General features: G+C 44.2%; 1 protein-coding gene and 1 long non-coding RNA gene across 5 annotated transcripts in view; one reads left to right on the plus strand and one right to left on the minus strand.

The window, feature by feature from the left end:
- LOC136777029 (uncharacterized) overlaps positions 1-20245 on the minus strand; it is a 212350-nt gene that overhangs the window by 36468 nt on the left and 155637 nt on the right. The gene's annotated exons all lie outside the window — the stretch shown is intronic.
- The window catches only part of LOC136777022 (telomerase-binding protein EST1A-like), a 78389-nt gene that overhangs the window by 18817 nt on the left and 39327 nt on the right, over positions 1-20245 (plus strand). For all 4 annotated transcript variants that reach the window (XM_066733034.1, XM_066733033.1, XM_066733031.1 and 1 more), the window contains one exon: positions 2884-3029. In XM_066733034.1, the coding sequence (XP_066589131.1) occupies positions 2884-3029 (146 nt within the window). The remainder of the gene's footprint in view (positions 1-2883; positions 3030-20245) is intronic.

Genomic DNA, 20245 nt, shown 5'->3' on the forward strand with positions numbered 1-20245 from the left:
TTTGTCAGTAGGCATTAAGCTGGGTTACGTGTGTTCGGGACGTCTTTCTAAATCATTGGATTGATATACGATGATGGTAACGTGACTTGTTCATCATTTGGCAAAGGCCAGTCGGTGGGTAACGGTCTTTTCTCGAACGACGAAACGCGAGGAAGCGATGCAGCCTGAATGCACCTTGATCCTCGCGCGCCTCTGCCTCTGCCAAAGGTGTCTGATTTCAATAGTTGTGTTATTCCTATGAGATATACCAGCTGTACGTGTTAAATCGGCGGAATTGCAAAGCTCGCAGCTTGACCCACTAAATTGCTTCCTTAAACTCTACATAGCTCGACTCGTCTGCAACATATTTCATCTTCGGAACTAATGTACCTCCCACCCTCTACCTCCTCTACCACCTATATCGATCGAATATTTATCCTTATATATGCATCTTCCTTCGCGTAAAGATTGAAAAATATTCGTGACGGAAACTCTCAATGACTCACCTACATTATACCGAGATGATGCAGGATAAGCACCAGTTAAACAATGTTACAGTCGCTTGATTTGAGTTAAACACGCTTAGGCAAATCATTAGCATGATTCTCATCATAGCTCCACCGGCTGCTGCGACACACTATCGAGAAGGAGAATTCCTCTTTCGGATTAACATGCTTCACCCGCGACTCTACAATCAGGCATATTTCATCGATGCGCATCAACGTTTGCGCTTGTACGATGACAGTTTATTGGCTTCTTTAAACACGAAGAGAAGTAGTGGCTCGAGGGGAGGGATTAAAAGGGGGAGGCACGAAATAATGCTACGAATAGACAAGGACGAATTCAAAGAAGCTGACGAGCGTCGGTGAAATAGGAGCGTGTGAGATTCTCTGGTGATTTTTGGAATAATTGGAAACCACAGAATTTGGACAAAGAGGCGGCAAGTTTATTCTTAAGGAACGAATAGAGTGGCTGCGCATGATGGTTAACGGTACGTCGACACGTCGCGCGACCAATCGCGCAAAGGTCGACGAGGCGACACGATGGTGGTCGCTCTCGTGCTATGCACTATGTGGCACGAGCACTGCACTCCCGTGCTATTTCCTCCTCTTTTTCTAACCAACGGTCGAAGAGGACCGTAAACGAGAGAGAGGGACAGAGAAACGATACTTACGTCACGAATTCCCCAGGTTGCGAAGGGGGAAACCGAGTGAGACGTTACGTACTATGAATTTGCCACTGTGTGTCCATGGACGTTGCACGGATGAGGAGGAAGAAGAAGAAGAAAACCAGAAGACCCCTCGTGCAGAGGGTTTTCCAAACTGCCAAACACTGAACCAACGTTGAATTGCCACCAATATACCTAAAGCTTATTGGCCCGATCTTCAATCATTCCCCTCATGTTCATGGTTTCATCGTTCGAAATACGTTTCAAGAAAAAGATTGTCCAAGATTTGCTGCTCCAGCAACGGTTTTTCAAGGTTCGGCTGATCACTCGTGGTCCCACTCTGTGAAGCCTGGCAGGCAGTAGGCTCTGCTACATAGACGGGACGAGGTGGAGGAAAAGGGAAGGGTGCCGGAGGTGGAAGATTAAAGAGGGAAGGAGGCTGTGGGAAAGATAGAGCTCACAGCACCGTTTCTTCTCTGCTGGGCAGAGAGACCCAAGGGGCACCTTCGTTCTCCTTTATCATTCGATTCCGCCGAAGTGCTATTAGCCTTGACGCCTTCCTCCTCCTCCTCCTCCTCCCGACTCTATCTTCGCAGCCTCACCGATTTCAATGTTTCCGCCAGATCTCCCATGATACCCTTATCTGCACACGTTCGTTCTCCGTCCCTTTTACTCGCTTATTTACTTACTCTCTTGGCAATTTTATATGCACCCACTCATCTTTGAATTCTAGTATCTCTCTTGTCAACAAAGTACTCGGATAATTATAAAGGCCTCTCTGCGTCTCTCTCTTCCTCCCCTCAATTTTATTAGTCAAGCCACCTCTCTCTCAGCCGGAAGCGTTCGTACATGTCCCGGTTCTACTTGCCCCTTCTAATCAATAATCTGCTGGTATTAAACGCGTTCGTAACGTACCAAATGAATGCCTCACTCTAGCCAAGATGATCTCCATATAATTTCATTTAATTAAGGAATGTACTATATATAATTAGAGGTCTGGATTGTGATGCGAGAGACACGTATGTTCGAACGGTAATTGGGAATATAAAGCATGGATGCTAGATTATTTCGTATTTATCACAAGGATCTTCTTGGATTTGTCTCGGGAACTAGTTTGCTAATGTTTAACGTGCTTAGACGTGCTGGGGCGCTCCGGTGATTTGTTTGCTCGTTTGCAGACACGCTATGGCTAAGTTGGCGAGCGATTTACGGATGCAAAGAGCATTCGTCGAGTGAAAAGTTTAGATCCTGAAGATCGGTCCGCGATAACAAGGTCAAACATGGATTATCAAATTTATCGTTATTACATGGACGGGAGTATTTTAATTAACTCTGGACGTGCTCGGTTTTAAAAGATTTCTGTTTTTCGTTTCAGAAATTTCTGTTTGCTGCTTCGCAACGCGGCCCCTAGTACGTACGTCAAGCGCGCGCGGTATGAAATTGTTTATTAATAGATGATTCTACTTCTGAAAGCCATTATAGGTCGATGTCCTTATCCAGACGTTACTATTTAAATATGCAAATCCTATACTGGGGAAGGATTGTGTCTCGACTCTGATAGCCTGATTTATTCATTCGGGCCTTTCCAGGATCGTATCTGTACAGTGTCATACGATCGTATCGTTGAGGAAAATTTGAACATATCGCACAGCGCGTCCTAAATTATCTACCACGTATAATAATTATAAGAGAGTAGTGTAATTTCTATATAAAAAGACTAAAACTTTTTGTTACAGAATGGAGACATTCCAAGAGGCTAGTGTTCAAATGCTTAAAGAATTCAGAGCTTTGTTGCAACATTCGCCCCTTCCACTTCCGGGAACACGTTTGCTTCAGCTTCTCGCTTTAAACATGTTTGCGATCGAGACAACGCAGTTGAAAGGTAAGCAGTGATCGTAAAATTTCATCTAGGCTCGATTTTTCTTTTTGTTCGAGAAATTTTCTTTGGAGCTTGAGAGGAAAAAAAGTACCGAGGAATATCCACTTTAATTATTCGAGGTGGCTTCATTAAGACGGGTACTCGCTAATACCGATAGAGATATATCGAGAAACGACTGAAAGCTGCAAGAAACAGAGAGATAACCAGCGAAAGATTGATATCGTTCACGCAATTTGCTAAAAGTACATTTAACGAGTGATGATTACAGAAGCGAAGATGCTTTATATAAATAACCAGCAGCCATGCAGCTGGACGTTCATGCGACGGTTGCGCAATTTCTAACTCGAGTTTTATAGAGTTATTTCGTTATTCCCCGCTGCTTCAGTTGTCACAGCGAAATTATTTCACCGTCTCGAATTACCTTCGGTTTCCTGCAATTTCGTGTCATTTAACCGCGAGCTCTCTGCTAGCTTTTATACGAAAAATCAGGTTTTCCACAGCAGCGGCTGAACCATCCAAGCTTTCCGCGAGGACAGAAACGAAGGAATAATCGGTAATTTTGCATCTGCGTGTCGTGTGCCCGCTTCTCTATATAATTATCGTTAATTTCTACACGAGAGGGAGACCCTGCGAGTAAAGATTCGCCAAGACCAAAGTATAATTCCGAGTCACCGCAAAATGCCTACCGGCGTGGCTTCCCAAGTATCTTACGGACATATATACATATATATATATATATATATGAGCCTGCTCGAATAGCCCTGTATGTTTATTAATCTCTCGGGCCAACCCTTTCAGGCTCATTCAACGCTGAGTCAACGTCCAATAAAACTTCTTATCCTCTTGCACTTTGCAAAAGTTACATACTTCCCCCCCCCCTTTAGAAATTGGCCTTGAGAGATTCTAGAGAGTCATAATAACGCGTTGGTTTTTGCTAGAAAGATATGGGAATTGTCGCGTGATCGCGTATAGCTTTAGTACCTCGACCCCCAATGACACGTTCCCATGACGTGTGGGCAGCTCTATACACCTGGCAAGAAGACGCAATTTTACACGTGCGTTAATCTCTCGCAGCTTCCTCCTCATGTATAGGTTTTCGCGGTTGGTCTCATCCCACGTGATATGCTAAAGAGAGATTACACCGGCCACGTTTAAGTGTACTAAATGACTGTACAACTCCCCCCCCCTCCCTCTATCCATTTATTTCTCCAAAGCCCAGTCGTTTGCTGCTAAATTGTTCGGGAACGATCTCGGTATCCGATAATCCGATACCGCCAAGGTGTTATCAGGACTCGGAGGCATTATCGCAACGATCAATTAAAATTAGCAACTTTATTTACCGACCACGAAACCCAGTCGTGGTAGATAACGAAGCTTTCATTAAAGTGACCGGAGCAGCAATAACACCGAACGATAAAGTGCAATAACCTTGGGCTGCATCATTAGTACTTTTCTGGATTCCTTTGGATGCCAGCAGCAGCGGCGAGATACCTGCGTGGTCATCCAGTTAATCCTGCTGTCTTTAACGAACCAGTCACATTTTTTTCATTTTCCTCCATTAACGAACGGTTTACCGAGGAGTTGGACTATTCGTCAATGCGGCCTTTTAACCGAACGTTTGCCAAACTTCTCTGAGAAGTTGTGTCCGCACACAAGAGCAAAGCACAGCCAATTGCAGGCTTGAATATCCTGGCGCTCCTTCAACCGGAGGCACGTTATTAATGAAAAGGGATCGATGATAAGCTTTATTAACCGGGTGCCCTCCCTCCCTCTCTTTCACGGTGGAGGATCGCCAATCAGACGAGCAGTAATTGAAATCGTAAACATTGCTGGTAATGGTCCATTGAGTTTATGCGCCTGTGTCGACACCGTCTGTGGTTGATGTTGGTCGATGCCAAGTTCAGGCTCCATTATCCTTAAACCACCATGGCGCATCCTGCGGTTTGCTCTGTTGTCCAGATGCACCCCCTCCCTCTCGTACTCCTCTTCTCCCGCTCTCTCCCTTCCCGTTATGATTGAAGCTGTTAATTCACGATACTCTCGTCTCGTATCACTTTCTTGTCCGAGCCCCCAACATTTTATTATACTTTATCGCAAGACCCATCGATACGTGAAATCGATCGATTCTTCTCTCGTTACATCGGAAATTAATAAATTTCATCGGAGTAACAGGTTGAAAATTAACGTAGCGAACGAAACATTATTCTGAAAGTGCTCGAGTTATTATTAAAGGGGGGTGTTGTATAGCAGCATAGATATTACTAGCTGTACATACGAGATAATCCACGTTGGAGGATGTTTTTTTTTCTTTCCTCTCTCTCTCTCTCTCTCTCTCTCTTCGTGTCGAGCGAAGAAGGTAAACGACCTTCGCGTCGATGGAAAGGGGGGAGGAGGTGAAAAACTTGCCAAAGCTTCTGTCAATAAATAAGATTTTCTTTTAGCTCTCAAATTTCCCTCTTGTCTCTCGAGCGTGCACACAGTCTACTTGTCATTTTTCTGTCGCAAATTTCATAATTAATTCGCTGATAGCCTGACAAAAAGGGGACTCTCCCCTCGATCGGTTGAATTATGCGCTCGATATCTTTGTAATCTGATAGTATTGGCATTTTAAAGGAACGAACGACAGGACGAGAATTTTTTCAATCGATAATCCTGCTGGCGCCTGAGCCCGACTGGGATGTACATCGTATTGTATAAGCCATACAACCTGCTTCCTATAAATAGCCTGCTAGCTTCTCTCTTTGTGCATCAGCCCTCTCGCTTCGCTCTCTTACCATTCGCTTTCTCTCTTTTCTTCCCTCCTGTAAACTCGCATACCGATTCCTGTCCACCACTACGCGCGATCCTCGATATTGATAGCTCGCGAAAAGTGATTGATTCTTTTAATGACAAAACCAAGCAGTCAAATTTCAAACGAATAAATCCTTCGGCTAGATGACAGATGCGCTTTAACCGTTCTCTCGGCACAAATTTATCTCTTTAATATCGATTCACCAATAACGCTGTGTGTATCAACATTTTTACTTTGATCTTTGATTCAGGCGCTACAAGCACGATGCGAGCTCAACTTTTGATTTCTCATCTATCACGTGGCAGTGCACTGCACTTTGTAACGAATTGTACATGCCCACAGAGAGCTTATACAAGTTTTATTTCTCTCGTAAGCAGTCGAGGTCAGGTGGAGATCCAGACAAAAATTATTTAATCGTCTAGACGCACGAATAATCCAAGAAAACTCGTGAAAGGATCGTTCATCCTCCTCCTTCCTCTAATTACGCCTATATAATAACTGTACCGGATATCGGAGAATATACTCGATAATAAGATATAGACCGAGACAAATAATTTCCTCGTTATTTCTCACGCGAATCCTTGCTAAACTCCTTCTATATAGTTTTCCACCACTATCCTTTATTCGCGTTGATCAATGACATTTTTTCTTCTCTTTGAGAGGGAAAAGCGAAAGAGACGTATATCGCTCGCTGGCTGCAATAATGGAGCAACGATAAAGATTTTAGGAATCTTGAAATTTCAACAAATTCAGAAATTATTAATTTTACATATAAATGAGTTGGATTAAACAAATAAATGATATTGCATAAATTTATGGTAAGAGCTTTTGTAACAGTGACTCGTGACGTAATAATATGTAAGATGGGTCTGGTTTTTTTAACGCTACCGATCAATACTTCTCTCTCAATCCCCAGCGTGCACGATTGTACTATAAAAAGAGATTGGGGTAATGGTCGCTGAGCGAAAATTACATGAATTATGATTCGACGACAATTTTATTTGTCAGTAGAATACACGAAAAAGGGCTTTTACAGAGTTTTTAACTAAAATTGAAATATTTGTGAGAATCGTGCCGTTAGATGAGTCGGTGAGCGATATATATGTTTTGGTTCGCTGCAGTGGGAATGTATGTTCTGGGAATATTCCGTAGGCGGATATACGTGCGAGGATGGACGTTGATTGAAAAACACGCAGAATAATTTGCGGATGAGGAAGAAGGAAGAGTAAGTAGAGTGGTAGGTTGAGGAGCTGCTGTAGGAGGACGAGCAATGGACACTTTGATTCGCGAAAAATCACTGCGACATAAGTGGGTATACACGCAAATTGGCAAATTACGCATTTCGAATCACTTAGGCGCGTCTCGGAAGGTACGCATCAATCAAAGCGTAAGGGGATTCCTCTGATGTGGCAGGAACAGGGAGGAGATATGCCTTTGGGTGTGTGCGGGGGAGGGGGGATTTTACCTCAGGCCCGCGAGCCAGGCAATCGCATAACGCTGCGGCTAATGTCCCTAATGTCTATAATCTTCGATCATCTTGGTACCCCACGCCCCCCCCCCCCCCTTTATCTCCCACCACAATCGCGAGCTCACCATACCACTTTGCCACATTTAATGAGACTATAGCTATCGGAAAAATCGTTTCAACCTTTTAGGCGATATTTCGATAAATTAATTCTCCAAGGAAAGTTTCGCACGTTTCTTTTTTTATCGCTTTTTCCCAGCTCGCAAAAGGAAGCATATTTTACGATTCGACCTAGGTGGTGAAAATCCCAGGAACTGAGAATTGCTTGGGATTATCTCAAGTGGGCATTATAAGAATCGTAATAAAAATTATCAATGCGGAACAGGACACAATCAGCGGTTATTGGAGAATTTTTCTCCGAGGAAATCCGTAAAGAGGAAATTTGCCGTGGGGCAGCAGCAAGCAATGCGAAAAATGAATTGAGGAGAGGCGCTTGCAAATTGGCGCCCTAAAATATGGGAATTATTACCTCAAGGTTCCCCATTCGCCAACCTTATCTTCGCGAATTCTCCTCAATTTTTATTCCTCCCTCTTTCTCTCTCCCGAGGCGTCGCCGTTCCGCGGTCCTTTCGTACATTTTGCCAGGGTTCGATGACCTCTCGTCGCGGAGCCTTCCAGCAGCCGCGTCGATCCCGGAACAGCCGAATCACGCGGCGCAAGGTGGAGCAACGTATTCGAATGGATCAAGTTTTATAGGTGGAAGAAACGGGACTGATATATGTAAAATGGGGAAGATTCGAGGTTTGATCCTGCGGGATGCTGTTCGTGCGAGATGCACAATTTCCAAGAGCTACCGAAAGAGTAGGATCATATACTTTTAAGAGTACCTTCCGAGAATTCTGAAAGATTTGTTAACCCCACTTATCTCGGTTCAGGTAGACAGACGGAGGATCGTTGACTTTTCACCCTCAATTTTCGATGATTAAATAATGTACGTTACGAGTGTGCTGTCTGTCGATATTGGAAATAACAGATTTGCGCGAGTATCCGTTGATTTTACAAGTCAAATGTTATTCTATGGCAAACACGTGAATATAATTTTATTTGTAATAGCGGTGAGAGTGGTGCTATCCGTTGAAAGATCGCAACTTGAAATTCTTTCTTTACGAGTTCTCGAGTCTCCAATCAGATTCGTTTAAAGTCTCGCTCGAGGTGTTAATGACCGGCGCGCGCAAAGTGTTGCGAGTTCAGAAACGGCGGCGACTCTTTCGAAATTCCCTAATGTTACGTGCAAAAAGCTACGGTGACCTCCCTGACACTCGAACGGATAACATCTTCCGGAGCCTCTGAGCTACGATGCGACCGCGGATACGACAAACTCTGGCGTCACCGCTTCGCCGCCGATCCGGCCTCTCTCTTCCCCTGCACAGCCCCCCCCCCCCCCTCCCAATAATTAACAAAGACTATGTTGGAATCATAATTTTAATGATAAATTTTCGCGCAATCTCGATTAGTTTGATCACTGTCAAAATCTTTATTATACAAACGGTAAACTTGGATGAATATATTCTAGATCGCGAATGTCTACGACGCGATTCGTTAAATTACAGCCGACGTCATAATTGTTGAAAATTACTGAACAATCAAGCTACGCACTTTGCGTTGCTGTATTTATAGCGCTGGAGAGTTTACGGCTTGCAGCTTCTGTAATGAAAGTTACTATTCGTGGATATTGCTGGGACTGTTACAGAAGGAGAATATGAAAGGTGCCGAAGAGAGAGAGAGAGAGAGAGAGAAGGAGAGAAATTACAGGAGAAGAGCTTCTTTGTGAGCAAAGGGCCACAAGCGCTTGGTTAATTAGTGTGTCCGATCTTCGTGGTATTATACTATACAGGAAGCGGAATGGCAAAAACTACATCGACCGGCGTCCCATCACTGCTTGCCAGTTGCCAGGGACACGAGATCTCGTATCGGGAGAGATTTAGTACCCCACCCCTCCCAACCACCCTCTTCCTTCCTTCCCTCCTCTCTCTCTTTCTCTCTCTCATCTCCCGTTGGCGAAAAGAATCCGCGAAAGAAACCGGAGGCACTTTTTCAGTGGCCTTGGCAAGGCTGGCATCTTCTCGGAATCGTCCAGTTTGCTTGGGGAAGCAACAAAAAAAGGGAGAAAAGAAATATAGAATAAGTAGAAAAAGAAATTCATCGTCCAACGCGATATCGCCGGTGCTTAAGGGGGCGAATCACGCGAGTCTTCTCCCCCCTCCCCCCCCCCCCCCCATCTCTCTTTCTCTCTTTCTCGCTCTCAATGAAACGCGTCAGTTACGCATCCACCGAGCGAGAAAAACAACAACAACGAGATAGTGAATAGTTCCGTTCCACGCATAATCTCACCTCGCAAAAACTGGAATCCCGATCGGGCACCATCTGCCCGCGGGAGTACGCGAATTATTAAGCCCTCTTCGTTCGAGGAGAGAACGTAGGTATATATATGTGTGCGTAGTAAGGGAATTAATGAAAAGCTCCGCGAGACGGTTAAATTGGTGACTGTGTGCTGCATCGAGACGCTGTTGATAAGAAGGAAAATGTGGGAGAACACTGGTTTCTCCTAATCGAATTGATAAGGCTGAATATAGGAGTGAGCGATAAGGTGTCTCGTGGTAACCGTACAATTCGGGACAATCTCGCCATCTCACGATGGAAAGGCACGGCGTGTTACAGGACTCCTCTTACGGTGACTTAATATAGTGACATTCGTCATTTTACCACTTGCATTCCAGGCGTTCCTATATATATATATATATATGTATGTATATAGTTGACCGGCGAGTATTCGCAATGACCGCACGCGACTCGCGCAACCTACGGCTCATCGTCACTTTGAGAACCGCTGGCCACTCGTGTTCTCGTAACGCACGTCTCCAGAGATAGATGAGGGACTCTATGTTCCCCATGAAACCAGTTACATACCTTCATGACGAGAGTTCGCTTGTAGTATACGTTTCGCGTGTATCAAACTTTATTTTTTATGTGCCTATTAATAATAAAAGTCGACAGATCTTTTTCCACGTTGCCGCATCCACGTCGCGGCTTGTAATTATATTATGGCTAGCTTTAATCCTACACTGTAAAATTTTTTTTGTAAAATTGCAAGGAGAGAGACGTCTGTTGCAAACTTGCCCAGGATCGTTGGAATTTTGCAGAAATTATTTGGTGCACGAGATGTAACATAATAAATAAAAAACGAAAGTTTAAAAGTTGAAGGAAACTTTCGATGGAAATAATTGAAAGAGGTAGTATGCAAAACTGCCAAAAATTGAAGGATCCTCTTATTAAACTTTTTTTGTGTTGTCACGAGCTTCTTCCTGCGCGATTTGAAATATCCCTTTTTTCTACCATGGCATGTGTCCGGGCATGAAAGATTTTCCCCTTTTGCCGAGATTTGTTCTTTTCTCCTTTTAATCGCGAAAGAAATTGACGCATACCTGAGTAAACGAGACGTAACGCGCGGTGTAGCGTCAAATCGGGGAGCAGGCTCGACGAGAATGCCGGAGAGAATTCGAAGGATGACAAAAGTATCACAGTAGTGTCAACGGCGAGGTCTAAATTATCACTCGTAGGAATTATAATTGTTTTTTACGAAAAAATCCATGGACGTGGATTGAAGGAGAAAAGAAAAATGATGATTCCAGTTTTTTAGGATTTTTCTTGTGCCAAGGTTAATTTAGAGGCTGGAGTAGTGGTACTGTACGGTTATTCGCGATCTCCACCGACACAACTGGGTAAGACAAAATTTCTGGAAGATACGGATTAAAAATGTTTCTTCAACGAGTTTATATTGCATCTTGCTAATTCTACGTTGTCGCAGAAACGAACGTTCGTTATTACGTATAGTAGGACTGAGTAAATTGTTTAAACCCCCTCACCCTACTACGACTCCGCTATATGACTAATGCGAGCATTTACTTCCATCGTATATACATATATATATATTGATTTTATGGTTTGTAATTTGCTTTCCGAGCATGCGTCGTGCCTATATCCTGCTTATTATCAGTCGGTCGAACCAGTTAATTATCGATATAATCCTAATCGTTGGGAATAAAACCGGACACTATTTATTTAACCTCACGTGTAAAAGCAGCAGCGGGTACCTTGCAAAGTCGCTGAGCCCATAAAATCTCGTACATTACATAGCCACGTGGACGGTAATACGAACGATTGGAAAATTCAGCGAAGCCGGCAGACTTCTACTGTGCAGGTGCCAATTTTCATCTTGCAAGTTTTGTTTGCTTTTTCTGGAAATAGTATTCAAATTGCTAATCGGTATATACGAAGGAATGAGGAAGGGTTGAAAGTGGGGGTGGCTCATAGATTAATACGATAGCAGAGAGAGAGGGAAGAGGGGAGGGGGGGGGGGGGAGAGAGAAATTGCATGTTATAGGTAATTGGCAATTTCTGTAACGCGATCCTGCTACCATCTGTCCGCGAGAGAGTTGGCCTGCGGGAGAGTAACTCGGGTCGAGCGTGGGGGTGTGCGCGTTTATTGCGTGCTTCCGGCCAAGGACGAATGAAAATAGTCCAAATGAACGTGTTCGGAGGGTGGAGGGAGGCAAGGGGGATGAACGGATGAGTATTCGTTGGATACACGTAATAATACTGGTGCTGGAGTAAATTTATGCAAGCGTGTACTCTGTACATGTAGAGCACTCTACGAAGGCGGGAAAATTCAGATGGAAAAAAGTTTAAGGGGATTAAATAACGTGGGAAAATAAATTAGGAATTTTTTTTAAACATTTTTCTGGAATAGAAAAGGGGACATTGTGGGAAAGCAAGTAGGAGTGGGGGAGGGGAGGGGCTGAAGCAACTGGTGAACTGAAATTTCATAGTATAATTTGGTATGATTTAATGGGGGAGGAGTTTAGACTGTGCGATGTGACTAACGCGCGAATAAGTGTGGAGGAAGGATAAAATTAGTGGGTTGCCCGAAGGGTTGCTTACGATGCGGATAATATAGTGCATTAGCGATACCCTCTGACTTAATGGATATACGCGGGTTTCGGGTGTTGCTGCAGTCATAAGGCCGGAAAACGAATAGAGGTACAGCCAACTAGCTATAATTGGAGAACACTCATTTCCCTACTCCTGACAACGTTAATAATTGTTTTTCGAGAAACTCAGATCAATCTATACGTGTGTCCTCGATAAAAACGTTAGCTTTATCAGCTGTATACCCTAAGATTTTTGACGAAACTCGATACAACGAGAGAGAAGAAGAGCGGAATAATTTTTAGTCCACCTGTGGTAATTCTAGAGCGAATTATTTTCATGCGGGACATATTATAACAGGCACGAACAATTTCTTTGTTTAGGCGGGTTAATTTTGAAAAGAGGAGAATCGGAGTGAAATTTATTTGAAAACGGTCGTTGTATTTCCAAGGAGATGGGTACTCGATGGATGGATTTTAGCGAAGCCGGAGGACGATTAATTAGAGTGTTTATTGCAAGTGCATAATTTAAAGAGGGTTACTTAGTAATTCGAGATGATTTGTCGAGAAATATATATCGCTAGTGTTTAAATTCCAGGCTGGAAAATATCGCATATCAGCTGGTCGTAATTTATGTTGCACATGGATTGGATAGTGGTAGTAACTGTTTGAGTAACTATTTCTCGCTTTACTGATGAGTTTCTGCGAGCGCGGACGGAGAGGCGAAGGAAAGGCAGGCAGGCAGGCGGGCGGCAGGTTGGTGTGTGCCAAGAAGAGAACCCGCGGTGCCCGGTTCGACCAGAGTGTGTCGGGAGGATCTTACTGAGAGGTCTATTATTAAAATTGATGCTGCAATGGCAATAAGCGGAATTGCCAGGTATTAAATTAAATTATTTTAATGCGGTTGGAGGAAAGAGAGGCTTGCCCTGCCGGCACCAAGGCGCAACTTGCTTGTAATATCCATCACGGATCATAAGATTGGACGTACGACCATGAAAGTGCAACAATTTTATACACTTTGGTATAGAGTGACCTCCGCGACCCCCTCAATGCCGTCGGCCGCCTTTGGATTACTGGAACATCCATACGAATTTAGAAAAATCACCCGAAAGATTACTATAGCTCGTACCTTACACCTGCCATTTTATTTATATACAAATTACTCGATTTTACTCGCCATCTATATATCCTGGCAATAGCATGTACGCAGGTTCCGCACCACATCGGTACACTATCTCCCTCCACCGGCAAGTCAGTTATTCAACGTGCGAAATTTTATTCGCTCGAGCTTGTAAATAAATTTTGCCAGCCCCTGCCCGCCCCCTCTCCTGTATATGCCAATTTTAACCAAGAAAATTTCACTCTCCTTTTCTACATATATATATATATATATATATATATATATATATATATACATATATTTGATTTATCTCAATCGAGACACAGTTCTATCTATATATGCAGTGTAAGGCTTATTTCGAGCCATTCCTATAGCCACCCTCGACACAAAGCCTCCTACGAATGATAAATATATAACGTTATCACCCCTAAAAAGGAATATAATGCTCTGTGATCTGAAATCATTTATTATCTATAGCATCTCGGGTACACCCATTAAATTAGCTTTATTCAAATCATTTCTTTAATCAAGCGTTAAATTATTCATGAAGGATTTGACTCGAGAGTGATTAATGCAATTTTCTTCATTAAGCTCATCGCGTATGTGCTTTCGCACTTTTTCTTATTAAATCTTGTTCACATACCGGTTTTAATGCACCATTATCAGCATCATTAGTCTCTTACCTTATTGCATAATAAACATACTCGATGCTAAATGGCTTGGCCATTTAGCATTTCGAGGCACAGATTACACCAAGTTCTCTGTACAATTTAGATTGCGCGATTATTTCTTTAATTTTCCCAATTTTTAGCAAAGAAACATCGGCAAACATATAATCGGAAATGACGTGAGAAAAATAAGCAGGGCCAGCGCTCGATAATATTTTATTTTTAGAGTTATAGGGAATAGGGATAAATACGAGGAAGTACTAGGATTGGTCGGTCTAAAAATTCTGTAGCAACGGTGTGTATTGTAAGGTTTATAAGGAGTAAATGGACAGTGCAACGTGCGAAAGTGGCATGAAGCTGGAAGCGAAAGAGGTTTGCCGCCGTCAAAATATCCGCGCATGTATATTGACACAGTAGAGACGTGGTAATTCGCGCCTCCCTGGTAAACAGAGGGTTGCGTTCACCGGTTCATCGACGTTTCCCTTTGCACGCAGCTGTTTCAACCGTCAACTTCCCATTTTACGATACGCGACTATGTGCATACATACATGTACAGGGTCCGCCTGTTAAATCGCCCCAGAGCACAAGAGCACAGGTGCTAGAAGACGCGTATCTCCGTATATGCATTACACAGGAGATATTCAAGTTTTTAATAGAACCTCTTCCCAACTTTTAATTATTTGCTTCTCGATAGCTCTAATGTTTGGGGAGAGATAGCCGTCTTCTTTCATCCGTGTTTTGGGACATTTCACCTCACGAACTCTGCACATGTATATATATATATATATATATATAGAATGAAAAAAGGTAGGAAAACGTGAAAGATTTACAGGTAAAAAAATTGAACGTGGGATTGGAGCGAAAGTTTCTCAATTCCGCGTGCCCTCGAAGGAAGTTACCACCACCCCCGTAGGAAAAGTTGCGATGCTAGTACTGCTATCGGTACGTGAATCGATTTCCGATCGAGCATCCCGCGTCGATAAACGATTCTCGCGACTGTCATGAATTATTCCAACGAATACGAGATCTGGTTGTTCTTCGCGGAGAGAATGGCATAGAGGAGAGAAGAAGAAACCTCTCTCGGGCGGGAGTGTAGCGGTTGGATCGGACGGGACGAAAAGCGAGTGGAGAGCCGTTGGCGAAGCTTCCATGTTTCTTCGATAGACCTCGTCGGCTTCATTTGTAGATACATATAAATCAGCCCTTTCGCGGAACGCGCGTGTCATCTGATGCAACCACGACGAGAGAGTGGAGAGTAATTGTACCGGGGAAGGACGACAAGCTTTGTCCACTCGATATACCCGAGTCAATCTATTATACGTTGCTCGCTCGATTATGTTTGCGATTCGTGCTACCAACAAATTTCTCGATAACCCAATTAGCATTTTTCCTGCAAAAATCTACGACTCGGAGAGACTCGAGATAAGTTACGCTTATTGTTACGCGATTGAGCATTGATCGAGGGGAGTAATGGGGTGGGATTTTCAAGGAAGGTTACTCGTGGAGTGGGAGAATGAATTGTTCGTGGTACGAATAGAACAGGTGTGTGCACGAGAGAGAGAGAGAGAGAGAGGGAGAGAGAGAGAGACAGTGAAAAGCTATAGGTATCTGCAAGAGTGACAAAAGTTATATATGGGGCGCGGTTTTGCAGCCGCGCGTTGGAGAAAGGTGGAGGAATAAAAGGAGAAAGAGAAGAGAAGGAGGAAGGGGAGAAAAAGATGAGATGGGAAGAAGAAGAAGAAGAAGAAGAATCCCTGGGGCAGTCGTCCTTGCCCTCTCCGGTCGATTCGCGTCAAGGCCACTTGCTTCGAGCGCAATGTACCCACTTTCCCTCCCTTTCCTCACCCTTCTACGACCAAGCTAATACGCGCTACTCGCTACCTACCTCCAACTACCCTGCTGCCTGCCTCTGCGCACCTTCGGTCCTTCTTCAATCTTGTTTTCCTGCAAAGCCACAGCTTGCATTTTTATTCTCTCCCGTTATACTCCCCCTCCCCCTCCACATTCTCCCTGTTACTTCCCGGTCATTAACCCCTACCCTCTCCCACTCCCCTCCTTTGCACCCCCCTGGCCCACAATCTTTTTATTATCGCTATCTCTCCTTTCGTAATAATACTTATCCCTGCTGCACTTTCCATATTTCTCGTCTTTTTTGCCTTGCTCCCCTTCGTCGTCGCTATAAATACATGGTATGCTGTTATTTTTAACTCGGGATCGTGTGACACGCTTGCCTCTCTCAGGGTAGGGATGGCCACAAGTTTCACCTGGATGCCATTGGAGAAAACAAGTTTCGGCCAATCCCATACTTAATCTCGATCGTTCCTCGCGACTCCACAGACTCTTTTTTTCTTTGCTTCTTCCCCCTACCCCCCGGTGATTTTATTTTCATCTTGATTTCCTGCTTCTTACGCGTATGCGCGACTATGTTCCTTACACACTCCCTCCAGAAATATCACACCACGCTCTCGGCTACTACACACAGAATGGTATAGCCCCGAATCTCGCAATCTCTCGTATTTTCCCACCTCACGCGTACACGCAATACACACGCTTTTCCTAATCGTTTCTACGAAAAACATTATACAAAAGAATCTTGTTAAATTTCTAATTAAACTCCAACGATACGTGGCTCGTTATTTATTAGAATGATCAATTATACAACGAGTGGAAGAAGTTGGGATGGTATAAAATAACGCGAGTGAAGAATAAAAAAGCATCAAGAGCAGTAGAAAAAGGAGGATCGAGTCGGGAATGAATGGGAGAACGGTTGGTTTTTTGTTCCTCGTCTATTCTAGGAAGCTGGGATATGGGCGTAGAGCGATGATATTAATATCGTTTACGAGAGTCCTTAAGGATTTTTCTGGTTCCCTTCGCGAGGCATTCCACGCAACCGTTCGTGGAAAGCGTGCCAACCAAGACGGGAGTGAGAGAGTCGAGATGCGAGTGTAAGTAGGCTGGTAAACGGGCAAAGAGATAAAAGGGTAGGAGATAGGCATGTGGATGCTCCCTGCTCGATTACATTGGATTATCGATAAGACGAAAATAGCATGCGTAGTAGAATCGCTATAAATAGTAAAGATGATGTTATTTTTAACCTCGGCTTGTTGCTGCAACGCATGCAAATAAATTGAGAGAGCGAGAGAACGAGGAACGTCGTATTGTGTAGCGTGGCGTGGCGTGGCGTGCTGTGGCGTGGTGTGGTCTCTTCTTCCTTCTGGACTGGAGAACGGGTTTATCCGGACCTGCTGTAATCTCCGCCGTGTCTTCCAAGCTCCAATCGAGCTTCTTCCTCGCCCTGTGTATACCTCGCGTCGAAAAAGGTTTTCGATCGTGAATCACGAGGTATACGGCTTACAACCGATGGATAATGGTATTCCACCCAAATGCTCGCAATCATTTAATTTTTCAACGAATATAACCTTAAATTATAAAATTAATTTTCTGTATCGATTCGTAGTACTTATAGTCTCTGGTTCTTCGAGATCCTTATGGCCGCCGCGTGAAAAATTGGGTTTCATCGTTGCACAGTTTTGGTTACCCTCTGACAGTGTTCCTCTTCTTGCGGATGATGAACGTGTGGTGCTTTCTCACACAAGAGGGCCATGCAGCTCTTGGAGCGTTGATTAGACGACTCGCCGTGGTGGCACCTTCCGCTCTATCCCCTCCCCCCTTATATCCCCACTTGAAGAAACCTCGCGCGCCATTTTTCTTCCTGCCCCGTGACCTTGCGAAGGTCGGGTGAACGAACAGCAGAAGCAGCGCCGTCGCTTCCACCACGCTACACCCGGGGTTGCTGTACTTTCATGCCTGTATACATGCACGATGCTCGGAAACTCGCGCCTCAAAACACTCGTATCTCTATTTCCTTTGTTACGGATCTCGCTAAATTAACCACTCTACGCGAAAACATTACGTGTATCTCGTTTTACTATATATATATATATATATATATAATAATTACCATCCACGAGTATTCATCGAATTCACAGAAAAATCCGTAGACGAGACGTCCCCGGCAAGAATATATGCAAATCGATCTAGGATTCTCGTGATTCCCGTAAACGAGTTTACAACTATACAGCCCGATATACATTTTAATATTGCAATGAATATTGGCGAGTCTCGATTTGACGCTCGAACGAAGAGAAACAAGGAGGAACGACGTGTTTGAAATTGAAATCCTGATGGACGCAAATGACCGCTGCCTACGTGCTTATTAACAGCAGATTAAACTTACTTAGCCCTTAAGCTCATTTCCGGTTTCTAATGAAGCACGCGAGATTATGCCAACTGCCTTCAATGATACCTCTCGAAAATCAATGCAGCTTATCTCGCCGTCTCGGCAGAAAAATAGCAAATCTCGCGGGATTATAATTTACGCATCGATGGATTACCACAAGGTAAATATTAATTTTTATCTCGAACAAGCGATCGAGACTCGTCATCGTCGAGAGAGTTATCGGTCGTGACACGGGCGGATCGCGCGCGAATCTCTGCACGGAGAGGTCGTTCCCGACCAATCGCATCATTCCCATCGCGAGTTATACCCGGGGAATCCCACGCGGTAACCCGGAAGGCTGTTTCAAATGGTCCAGCGCGGAATTTCCATTTCAGCCTCGTCCAATCGGCCTAGCTCTTCTATGTACCAGAGAATTGCCGTGAAAATTGTATTAGCAATGATTAAGAAAAACTGGCAAGATCCTACCGAGACAATCAAGGCGTTTGTTAATTCGATACTCGCCAGGATTTGCTTTGGAAGAGCGCGCTAGGTGCCGTTATCCCATCAGGGTAAACACACAAGACGCTATTTTCTGAAATTGTGCGTGAAAGGGGCAGACCAAACATTTCCTGCTGACTCTCTCGGATCGGAATAACGTGGGGGAGAGAGAGCCACTAGTGAGAACTCTCCGAGCGAGTAAAGTGTACTGCTATATACTTGCCAATTTTTTCTCTCGTTTTTTTCTTTACAGTTGCGGGATAATAAGTTTATCAAAAAAGTAGAGGCATTTATCAGAGAGAAGAGTGAGGGAGGGGGAGGTAAGTAAAGAAAAAAAGGATGTTTCACTATACAGTAGAGAGAGAGAGAGTACTGTTAGGACGGACCTAGGGCAGCGATCGAGCATTTCTTAACTCGTTTCTCATTAGACTCGAGGCACGCGTGTCATTGCGCGTTCTCCCCCCCCCCCCCCCCCCTCCTATTTATCTCACCCAGCATTAATAGTTTCCTCTTTCTCTCCGCGCCACTGGCGCTTTTTCAGCTCACTTTCTCCAACGATGAGAAGAAGCTGAAATAAGTCTCTCGCTCCCTCGTGGCCTTTTAAGCTCGCGGAAATCGACCAATGTCAGCGTCGTTACGCGTCTCGCTTTTTGCCGGGAATTCATCGCAGGGGTCACCACGCATATTGTACCATTTTAATTCACCTCGCAAGATTCCTCTTCCGCGGTTCTTCATCCTGTTTACCGACACTTCGCGTCAGAGTTTTCCCGTTATTACGCCTTCGCCATTTTAGCCCTACCCTTTTTATTCTTATCCCCCCCCCCCCCCCCCCGAGACTCCTCCTTCTTCTCATCCTTCTCTGTCTCTCTCTTCTTCCTCGTTCACCCCAACTCTCCAACTACGAACATTCGCAAACACCACGGGGGGAAAAAAGCACCAATCTTACACACCGTTTGCTCACTTTAAATTTCTGATTCTCTTCGATCCCTTGCAGTATTGTTTTTCTTGCTACCGTGTGCTAGTCTTCTTCCGGAAAACCATTATCTTCCGTCTGATTGCCCAAAGAAATTAGCAATTTTTCTCGATCCTAGCTCGCCCGTCCAGATCTGAATTACATCAGTCATTAAGGGAGACATAAATGGACGGGTTAAGCTTCTTGAAAAGTCTTAAGAGCATCTGTTTTCCGTTTTTACGAGGCTCGCATTTTTCCGTCGATGGGGCAGGCTTGCTCGATCTCGAAGCAATGGATATATCTTCTTGGAAGTCTTGTATGATAAATTTCCATCGGGGACAAAGATTTGTCGCGCTACGTTTGCTTTTCAGAAGTTTATGGATCATCTTTAGCAAACTTGTCGCGCTCGTTTGGCCTTGTAATTATAGGTGTGCGCGAGAGTGGAGTGAAAAGTCGAGAGAGGAAAAGCTTGGGGCGAGCGAGGCGAACGAGGCGAGGTGCAAATTCTGCCTAGGCAGAGC

This window comes from Prorops nasuta, unplaced genomic scaffold (genome assembly GCF_024137725.1).
Source record: "Prorops nasuta isolate Cenicafe-Biocafe unplaced genomic scaffold, Cenicafe_Pnas_1.2 PNAS00010, whole genome shotgun sequence".
Lineage (NCBI taxonomy): Eukaryota > Metazoa > Arthropoda > Insecta > Hymenoptera > Bethylidae > Prorops > Prorops nasuta.